The sequence below is a fragment of the Cucurbita pepo genome, chromosome LG03 (genome assembly GCF_002806865.2).
Source record: "Cucurbita pepo subsp. pepo cultivar mu-cu-16 chromosome LG03, ASM280686v2, whole genome shotgun sequence".
Taxonomy (NCBI): domain Eukaryota; kingdom Viridiplantae; phylum Streptophyta; class Magnoliopsida; order Cucurbitales; family Cucurbitaceae; genus Cucurbita; species Cucurbita pepo.
Window position 1 is genome coordinate 23,177 of NC_036640.1, and position 10,794 is coordinate 33,970.

General features: G+C 41.6%; 2 protein-coding genes and 2 non-coding genes across 5 annotated transcripts; 2 read left to right on the plus strand and 2 right to left on the minus strand.

Moving 5' to 3' along the window:
• Window positions 1–103: 103 nt before the first annotated feature.
• Window positions 104–7,662, plus strand: LOC111790406 (protein LURP-one-related 8). Of its 2 annotated transcripts, XM_023671290.1 has the most exons (3): window positions 104–321; window positions 6,904–6,988; window positions 7,082–7,662. In XM_023671290.1, exons 1-3 carry the CDS (start codon window positions 284–286, stop codon window positions 7,442–7,444), a joined length of 486 nt encoding a protein of 161 aa, XP_023527058.1. In that variant the 5' UTR covers window positions 104–283; the 3' UTR covers window positions 7,445–7,662. The 2 variants fall into 2 exon arrangements, with proteins under 2 accessions (XP_023527058.1, XP_023527057.1); XM_023671289.1 differs by lacking the exon at window positions 104–321 and having other exon boundaries at window positions 5,610–6,988.
• Window positions 3,687–3,758, minus strand: TRNAP-UGG. Its single transcript has one exon. It is a non-coding gene; the product is annotated as a tRNA-Pro (tRNA).
• On the minus strand, window positions 4,024–4,095 carry TRNAP-UGG. The gene has a single exon. It is a non-coding gene; the product is annotated as a tRNA-Pro (tRNA).
• Window positions 7,663–8,085: 423 nt separating the features above from the next.
• On the plus strand, window positions 8,086–9,628 carry LOC111790403 (serine/threonine-protein phosphatase PP1-like). Its single transcript, XM_023671285.1, has 3 exons — window positions 8,086–8,490; window positions 8,568–9,127; window positions 9,229–9,628. Exons 1-3 carry the CDS (start codon window positions 8,322–8,324, stop codon window positions 9,385–9,387), a joined length of 888 nt encoding a protein of 295 aa, XP_023527053.1. The 5' UTR covers window positions 8,086–8,321; the 3' UTR covers window positions 9,388–9,628.
• The last annotated feature ends 1,166 nt before the right edge of the window (window positions 9,629–10,794 follow it).

Here is a 10,794-nt window from a genome sequence, read left to right on the forward strand (position 1 = left end):
ATTCACAGTTGGTTAAGCCATAATATTTCAACACTGGTTCGAGATAAGTACAATATTATTGTATTAATAGAATACCAATTTGTATTACATTTCATTACTCTTAAGGTCATAGACAACCTATTCCTTATCCCGTTTTCCATATACCACGGACTGGGACACCCGTACCACATAGCAGTTGCGATTACAGCAGCAACGACAAGCAGCCGATGGAGCCTTACGACAATGAGTTCAGTGCTACCTTCTGTGGATTACAAATTCGTACTCCCGCTCGGGTCCATCGTCTATGCCCCTTAAACCCCCTCGTTTCTACTGGCTTACCAGGTAATTCCATACCCTCTCACTTGTTACCTAGGTAGCCCCCTCTAATATATTTTTTTCTTCTGCTAATTCCTGCGCGTCTCTTCTGCCTTTTTGCATTGAATGGTTCTGCAATAATTTATTGTTTTCGATTTTGATTCTATTTGAATTAATACGCCCCTTTTTAGGCTTTTCATCGGTAGGGGGGGTGTTTGTCCTTCCTTCTTTGCTCTGCCCGTGAGCGAATATTTATTTCCACCCGGCCCGTCGCTGTTCAGAATTCTTTCAGAGGTGTTTCGTTGGCGTAATGATTGTCATAGGAATGAGATTTAGTATTTGGTTGATGTTTGGGCTGCATTCCTTGGCCTGAATGATGGGAAATATGGCCATTGAAGTTGGTGAATTTTCAGGATTTCTATCTAGTGGAATAGAGTAGGAAGCTCGAATGAATTATTTCATGCCTTATGGCTGAGTATAAATAATACACAAGAGGATGGGGAGAATATTTGCCACCCCATGAGAGAGAGCCATGTGGTACAAGGAACCAGAAGCAATAAGAAGTATAACAAATCAAGCAACACCATTTGCTAGTAAATGAGAATAGAGAGAAATGACGTCAGATCAATCTTTTTCTCTAACATTCTCCTACGAATGAGAGGGTAATGCAGTCACATCGAGTTTGGAACACAACCCACAAAAATGAACTTCAGACTAAGGCTTTGTTAACCCATCAACAAGTTGATTTGAGGAGGGAACATACCCAACATCGAGAGTCTTTGCAATGACCTTATCTTGCACGAAATGGACATCAAGCTCAACATGCTTGTTGCAGCATGAAAAACGAGACTGGCTGCAAGAGATAATTCACTCGCAATATCGCACCATATAATGGGAGGAGAAGAAGGCAACAACTATAATTCACCATGGAGGGATTGAATCTAAGCTTAAGTCAGCTGCATTATGAGCAAGAGCACAATATTCAGACTCAGGTCTAGGACGGGCAACCACATGTTTCTTTTTAGAACATCACGACACAAATGAGTGGCCAAGGAAAATACAATGTGCAGCTGTGGACTTGCGTTAGTAGTTTGCATCACAATATGCAACCAAAGATAAATTGTTATATTTAGAGAGAAAAGGCCGTAATTCAAGTGTACCCTTCTGGAGCACCCTTTAATAGCCTGTCAATGGGAGGATGTTGGGCCTGTAAGAGATGTCTGAGCCTGTATGCATTAAGTTTTGGAGAGCTCCAGTAACATTGCGGTAGAGAGTTGGATTATCCATAGGTTCGCCATCCATATGAGACAATTGTTTGCCAGTGATAGCAGGTTTGGGGCTAATGGGAGGGAAAATTCAGCAGGTTAACAACAGTATCAATGGATTGACTCTTGGAAATAGAGGAGACTAGAAAACCATCTTTAAAGAAAACACTAGTTGAATATGACATGACAAGAAATAAATAGTTGTTGAACGTAAACACTTGTAACCCTTGTCAGCTTCATTACAACCTAGGAAGACACTTTTGGTGTTGTGAAACTGCAACTTATGAGATTGGTAGGGATGAAGGCATGTAAGCAAGCACATCCATAGGAGTGAAGGAAGATGTAGTCAGGGGATCTATTATGAAACTTTTTCCATGGAGAAATATTATTTAAACTAGGGTTGCAAGCCACTTTATGAGGCAAACATAGGAGATGGAAGTATCTGACCAAAAGAGGGGCATGGAGCCTTGAGCAAGGAAGAAAGGCCCGTCTTGACTATATGGCGGTGTTTGCATTCAACAATGCCATTTTGTTGGCTTGTGTGTGGGCAAGGGTGTCCAAAAGCTATTCCATGGTTTTTTATGCATGAGGTAAACAAGCGTAGTTCCCCTTCCAATCACTTTGTAAGGTTTTAATCTTTTGCTGTCAAGTTGAATGAAGGCAGAGAGTGATTCACCATTGGATTTAAAAGGATATGTGAGTGAACGAGTGATGTTATCAACAAAGCTAATATAATATCAATAATCCCAAGTGGAGGCTGTGGGAAAAGGTCCCCACAGATCAATGTTCAAGTTCAAATGGCTTGGTAGTAAGAGATAATGAAGAATCAAAGGGAAGTGCATGTGACTTTCTTTGTTGACAAAGACACCCGAAAGAAGATTTTATCGCTGATAGACAAACTCAGTTTACAAAACTTCAAGGCAGTAGCTATGACTCTATCTCAGATGTATGCCTAGGACGTTGGCTCAACATTATTCAAAGCCGTAGAAGCATTAAGGAAATAAATAACCTAGGTCTTTGTATAAGAGGAACAACATTATCCAAAGCTATAGAAGCAATGGAGTGAAACCGGTACTCATCCGGATAAGGTAGGTCTTTGTATAAAAGGAAGTTCTAAAAGGGGAATTCCGAGAATTAAATTCAGGACCTCTCGCACCCAAAGCGAGAATCATACCACTAGACCAAATGCTCTTGTTATAAATGTTTTGTTCTCCTCTTCAACCGATGTGGGATCTCACAATGCACATCACCCGGTGTATGGCTCTGATACCATTTGTAACCTCCCAAGCCCATAGATACTACCTTCTACGGCTTTAACAAGACTCACAAAAGAAGATTTTATCACTAATCACTAATAGACAAACTCAGATTACAAAACTTTAGGCAAGCTGTAGAAGCAATCCACTAGTTTGAGATCTCACAATGTAAATCGTCCGGTGTTTGGCTCTACCCATAGCTATTACCTTCTACGGCTTTGACAAGACTAATTAGACAGACCGAGATCACAACGTTGGCTCAACATTATTCAAAGCCGTAAAAGCATTAAGGAAATAAATAAGGTAGGTCTTTGTATAAGAAGAAGTTCTAGAAGGGGCATTCCAAGAATCGAACTCAGGACCTCTCGTACCCAAAGAAAAAATCATACCACTAGACCAAATGCCCTTGTTTGAAATGCTTTGTTATCTTCTTCAACCGATGTGAGATCTCACAATGTGTGTCTGGCTCTGATACTATTTGTAACATCCCAATCCCTACTGCCTTCTACGGCTTTGACAAGACTCACAAAAGAAGATTTTATCACGGGGCGTTCTGAGAATCAAACTCGGACCTCTCGCACCCAAGTGAGAATCATACCACTAGACCAAATGCCCTTGTTAGAAATGCTTTGTTCTCTTCTTCAACCGATGTGGATCCCTCCCAAGCCCATAGCTACTGCCTTATACAGCTTTTACAAGACTCATAAAAGAAGATTTTATCACAAATAGACAAACTCATATTACAAAACTTCAAGGCAGTAGCTATGACTATCAGATGTATGCCCAAGACGTTGGCTCAACATTGTTCGAAGTCGTAGAAGCATTAAGGAAATAAATAAGCTAGGTCTTTGTATAAGAGGAAGTTCTAGAAGGGGCATTCCGAGAATCAAACAAGGGACCTCTCGCACCCAAAGCGAGAATCATACCACTAGACCAAATGCCCTTACTAGAAATGCTTTGTTATCTTCTTCAACCGATGTCAGATCTCACAATGCACATTGCTCGGTGTCTGGCTCTGATACCATTTGTAACCTCCCAAGCCCTAATGTCTTCTACGGCTTTGACAAGACTCACAAAAGAAGATTTTATCACTAATAGACAAACTCATATCACTAAACTTCAAGGACGTTGGCTCAACTTTATTCAAAGCCATAGAAGCATTAAGGAAATGAATAAGGTAGGTCTTTGTATATGAGGAAGTTCTAGAAGGGGCATTCCGAGAATCAAACTCGGGACCTCTCGCACCCAAAGCGAGAATCATACCACTAGACCAAATGCCCTTGTTAGAAATGCTTTGTTATGTTCTTCAACCGATGTGAAATCTCACAATACAACATTGTCCGGTGTCTGGTTCTGGTACCATTTGTAACGTCCCATGTCCTGCTGCCTTCCACGGCTTTGACAAGACTCACAAAATAAGATTTTATCACTAATAGACAAACTCAGATAACAAAACTTGAAGGACATTGGCTCAACATTATTCAAAGCCGTAGAAGCATTTAGGAAATAAATAAGATAGGTCTTTGTTTAAGAGGAACAACATTTTGACAAGACTTACAAAAGAAGATTTTATCACTAATAGACAAACTCATATCACAAAACTTCAAGGACGTTGGCTCAACATTATTCAAAGCCGTAAAAGCATTAAGGAAATAAATAAGGTAGGTCTTTCTGTAAGAGGAACAACATTATCCAAAGACTCGTAAAAGAAGATTTTATCACCAATAGACAAACTCATATCACAAAACTTCAAGGAAGTTGGCTCAACATTATTCAAAGTCGTAGAAGCATTAATGAAATAAATAAGGTAGGTCTTTGTATAAGAGGAAGTTCTAGAAGTAACATTCCGAAAATCAAACTCAGGACCTCACATCCAAAGTGAGAATCATACCACTAGACCAAATGCCTTTGTTAGAAATGTTTTATTCTCTTCTTCAAGAGATGTGGGATCTCACAATGCACATCTCCCGGTGTCTAGCTTTAATACCATTTGTAACTTCCCAAGCCCATAGCTATTGTCTTCTACGGCTTTGACCAGACTTACAAGAGAAGATTTGGATTTTAACTGGACTTAGAAGAGAAGATTTTATCACTGATAGACAAACTCAGATTACAAAACTTCAAGGCAGTAGCTATGAAGATGTATGCACAAGACGTTGTCTCAACATTATTCAAAGTTATTGAAGCAATGGAGGTAGGACTTTGCATAAGAGGAAGTTCTAGAAGGGGCATTTTGAGAATCAAATTCAGGACTTCTCGCACCCAAAGCGAGAATCATACCACTAGACCAAATGTCCTTTTTAGAAATATTTTGTTATCTTCTTCAACCGATGTGGGATCTCACAATGCACATCCCCAGTGTCTGGGTCTAATTGTAACCTCTCAAGCCCACTGCAAGCTTATGACCTAAGTTGGGGCATTAAAATGATTGGACAGTTCCCAACTCCGCTTGGGCAGGATCAAAGTGTGCTTATGTCTAGCCCACTCGTTTCAAGCAGGTAACTAAGCTATGGGATTTGAATGAAGGCTCGTGGCTTAAATGAAGAAGGGACACCGGGAGGTGGGTGAGAGAGGACGTTGAGCCCCCAAGGGGGTGGATTGTGAGATCGCACATCGGTTAGAGAGGGGGAACGAAACATTTCTTATAAGGGTGTGGAAATCTTTTCCCTAGCAGATGCGTTTTAAAACTGGGAGGCTGACGGCAATACGTAACGGACATTACAAATGGTATCAGAGTCGGACACCGGGCAGTGTGCCAGCGAGGACGTTGGGCCTTCAAGGACGGTGGATTGTGAGATCTCACGTCGATTGGAGAGGGAAATGAAGCATTATTTATACGGGTGTATTTGAGGTTATTGATTTCAAGCACAATGGGTGAGCATTGCACAAGTTTCTTCACGTTGAATGTTGCAGAGAGTTGAGTAGTTAGCTTGTAAAATTAGTCGATGTATGTCATAAGCTAGCCTATACATCGACAGTTGCAATGAAAAATGATATATTGTCACTTTTTATATAAATCTCATCAAATAAAAAAGATTATTTTAAGATTATAAGCGCACATGGAATTCCTGAGCTTCATACAAGTATCTGGGAGCAAGACCTTCAAACAGTTTCTTTTCCGTGTATCAACTGTTGTATAAGTTCTAGTTTCCACAGTGAAATGAGAATGGATTGGAATGGAATGGAATGGAATCGGTTTATGTGGATGCACAATTTTTGTTCACATGGCCACGGCCCCTGGCGGAGTCGTCGTGTAAATGTAATTTGCATACACCATTACGTACTATTCACTTATGACTAGTGATAGATGGATGGAGGGGCGGAGAAAGTCAAAGGCTAAATTGGTCATGGTTCAACTCAACCGCCCAAGCCGTAGAGGGGCAATAATTTAAGTTGAATGCGGCAGCCGCACCAATACAAGACCAAAATTGTAAAAATATAAAATAGTAATAGGAAATAAATATGTTAGACAACGATGGGTGACGGGATGGGCGTTGCTTCTGAGCCACTAAAAATTGGATAATTTATTGGGATACTATGGTGGTGAGAATAATTTAACAGCACTCCGTGGAATATTTGGAAAGACAGGGCATAGGCTGGGATATTAAACTACTGTGGTGGGCATCGCCATATTATAAATATAAAATTAAATTGAACTCTACAACAGGGGCGCGTGGAACTCTCTCTCTCTCCCCTCCGTCACAATTGTTTGTTCTCACCCCCCGTCCAAAGTCCAAAGTCCATAATCAAACAAAGAGACATCACACCATGATGGGGATGGGGATGAGGATGGGGATGGGGACGAGGAGCTTCGCGTTCACCCCGGGTAGGCAGGCGGGCAAGGGCAGCCGCACGTTCTTCGTCTGCTCTACTACCAAAATATAAATACATAAACCTGACCACACACACGAGGAGAAGGAGAGAAGGTAAATAATATTATTGTAAGTAATGACAAAGGTATTCCCAAACGGGGCTTCCTCCTCCTCAACCGACGCCACCCAGACTGTCCTCACCGTGTGGAAGAAATCTATGTTGTTAAACTGCGAGGGGTTTACCGTGTTTGACGCCAACGGTAACTTGGCTTACAGGGTCGACAACTACCTCGCCGGCAATAAGGCCCAGATCCTTCTCATGGACGCCGCCGGCAACCCTCTTTTCACCATCCGTCGCAAGGTACTGTTTGCACGCTCTCTTCTATTTTAGTTGAGTTTTATATAATCACAAACAACTTTGGTTTAATAATATAAAATACATGCATACATATAGAGATTGAGCCTAGCCGATAGCTGGGTGGTTTACGAGGGAGAAAGTGGCGTGAATCCCCGGTTCTCGGCGAGGAAGCAAATGAATCTGCTTAAATCCAAGTGCTTGGCTCGTATTGTTGAAGGATCGTGGTCAGGTATGGGTATGTGTACGTATGAGATCGAGGGGTGTTACGGGAAAAGATGCTGTGCGGTGTACGATGAGAAGCGGAGAATAGTGGCGGAGATAAAACGGAAGGAGGCAACGGGAGGGATGAGCTTCGGGATGGACGTATTCCGGCTCGTCGTCCAGCCTCAGATAGATACCACAGTAGCCATGGCCCTCCTCGTCCTACTAGACCAGATGTTTGGATCTTCCACTCCATGAGAGATTTTCCTGTACCTCTACGCCTCTCTACCCCATACCCCCCATAAGAAAAATCAACCGCATCTTTGTCTATGCTCCTCTTTTTTAATGCCTTTCCGCTTGCTTCTCTCTTTCACTGTACATCATATAAATACACACAATTTTCCTTTTATAAATACAAATGTATTGAGTGAAAAAAAAGATTGTCATGTCAATCGAACTTATACATCGTGTTTGTATAGACGGTGCTCTAGAATATATGTTTTCAATACAGTGGACATTTATTGAAATTTATGGTATGAATAAATAAATCAATAACTTTAATTTTTGAAACCAAAAAACTAAAAACAAAATTGTTATATATCAATGTATTTCTATCAATCTCGCGGAAGAACAATCTAATAAATTATGTATTTGAATTAAGAGCGATTAAAAAAATGGAGATAAGTAGATAATAGAGTAATTAAAGAGTGAGAAGAATGGAGGGAAAGAAGGAAAGTTAAAAAGGGAATTAGAAGAGTGGAAAAATGAAGAGGTTAGGGTAGTCATTAGTGGTGTAAAAGGAGGTCCAAGATTGGAGATGAGACCCCTAATATTGAGGGAGGGGAGGTTAGTGATTATTGGCCAACAAAGGCCACTCTCCGGTACCCGTAAATTCATGACTTTATTCTCATTATTATTTTTTAATCTCCGCTGAAAACAGAAGAAGAGGAAAAAGTGAAACTGGAATCTCATCCCCAAACTGTGTAACCATTGTTTGATTTGTTGTTCATTTGTTGGTTGTTGGTTGTTGGTTGTCGGTTGTCGGTTGTCGGTTGTCGGTTGTTCACTGTTCATTGCTGTGCTAAAACGAGATCGGTCGGATTGATTGCTTATTGGGAGAAGAGGGGCGGTGGGAATGGAAGGATTGGAGGGGCTTATAGACAGGCTGATGGAAGGAAGGAAAAACAAAGGAAAAAAGATTCAGCTAATAGAACCCGAAATTCGGCAGCTTTGCATCACGGCCAAACAAGTATTCCTCAGCCAGCCCAATCTCTTACAATTGGAAGCTCCGATTAACATTTGTGGTATACATTCTAATTAATCTATAAGAGTTGGAATTTGATTTGATTTGATTTGATTTTAAATTGTGTTGTTTGCCTAGGTGACATCCATGGCCAATATCCGGATCTGCTGCGACTGTTTGAGATGGGTGGATTTCCTCCGGACGCCAACTATCTTTTTCTGGGGGACTACGTGGACAGAGGAAAACAGAGCATCGAAACCATAACCCTTCTGTTTGCGTACAAAGTCAAGTTCCCCGACAACTTTTTCCTGCTCAGAGGAAACCACGAATGTGCTTCTATCAACCGGATCTACGGATTTTACGATGAATGCAAACGGCGTTTCAGCGTCCGTCTTTGGAAGATCTTCACAGATTGCTTCAATTGCTTGCCCGTGGCGGCTGTGATAGACGACAAGATCCTATGCATGCATGGTGGGCTTTCCCCGGAAATGCTCAGCTTAAACCAGGTGGGAGACATAGAGAGGCCCATCGACGTGCCGGACCAGGGCCTCCTCTGCGATCTTCTTTGGGCCGATCCAGATAGAGACATCAGAGGTTGGGGCGAAAATGACAGGGGAGTTTCCTTTACCTTCGGCGCAGACAAAGTCACCGACTTCTTGAAGAAACACGACCTCGATCTAATATGCCGCGCTCACCAGGTGGGTGTGTGCGGCTCCCTATTTCTCTCTCTCTTTCTTTCTTTCTTTCTTTCTTTGGCAAATTCTCATGCTCTGATTCTTGTACATTTTCTTCCCTCCAGGTAGTTGAGGACGGTTACGAGTTTTTCGCAGAGAGGCAGCTGGTTACAGTATTTTCAGCGCCCAATTATTGCGGGGAGTTCGATAACGCAGGAGCTTTTATGTGCGTCGACTCCAGTTTGCTATGCTCATTTCAAATCATTAAGCCCTCTACAGGATGAGCGGAATCCAGCTTCTGCGTTGATGTAATCATCCAGACAAAATCTAGACTTTCTTCCTTGCTCTAATCTAGTGGTTCCAATAGATGTGCTTTTCTTTTTGTTTCCCATAACAATCCAGTTCAATCCAATCCAATCCCATCCCATCCCATGTCATTCCCAGGATTTGTATATAGCGACCGACTTCAACTCTGGGATGTATATACATGAAGCGTCTAATGAATAAAACTAGAACTGAAATTAATGAAATTTGTTTCTCGCCTTCCCATAGAAAACTCAAATTCCTTAAACCCTACTATAAATTGAACTTCAGCTTTAGTTTTGACTCACGCCCTGCTGCAGCAGTGGCCACTAGTGAATCGGAATTCAACTCAAACAACTAACATCAACATCAACCATGAAGCAAATGCCCGCCTAATTAACTAAATCATCCTATTCCTACTACCGCCCTTTCTTTTTCAGTGACGAGAAATCAGAATATGACGACGGAAAGTGAATTTGATGAACATTATGAATCCCTGATGTATGTAGATGTCTGATTTATTGCAGCCAAAGTATCGGGGGACAATGCAAGCTCAGCGACAAGCTCTTCCAATGCTGAGTGTACACTTCCCATGCTGAGTATACAAGCATGACCTTGACATCGAGCACGACGGAAAGAGATCGAGTGAATCAATAAAAAAAATGCTAATAAAGAAATGATGAATTCCCTGATGAATTCGGTGACATCTTAGTTTGAATTAATTTACTGATTATGAGGATTGGGATGCTCCTAAGAAAAGTCTTGGTTGATAATCAAATACAATAGAGCAAGATACCCTAGTGTCTGAACCATTTAAATTTTGGTTTTAAATTTTTTGAAGTGAAGGTTATAAAATGTATTTTCATCCCTGTTTTTCTTTGCTTTATTATTGGCTTTCTACACATGTTTTCAAAATCCAACCAAATTTTGAAAGCTAAAAAAATTCAAGTTTTGGTGGAATTTGTTCCAAAACAGATACCTAGTGGTGGGAGCAATGTATGGAAGGGGCAGACAGGTTTGACTTGGTTGGCCAAAGTTTGATCCATTCATTGTGAACACGATTTCTTCATCTTCTCACAGCGAATATGTAACGACCCAGATCCACCGCTAGCAGATATTGTTCTCTTTGGGCTTTCCCTTTCGGGCTTCCCCTCAAGGCTTTAAAACGCGTCTGCTAGGGAAGGTTTCCACACCCTTATAAACGGTGATTTGTTCTCCTCCCCAACCAATGTGGGACATCACAATCCACCCCCCTTCGGGGACGCACGCGTCTGCTAGGGAAAGGGAAGGTTTCCACACCCTTATAAAGGGTGATTTGTTCTCCTCCCCAACCAATGTGGGACATCACAATCCACCCCCCTTCGGGGCCCAGCGTCCTCGCTGGCACT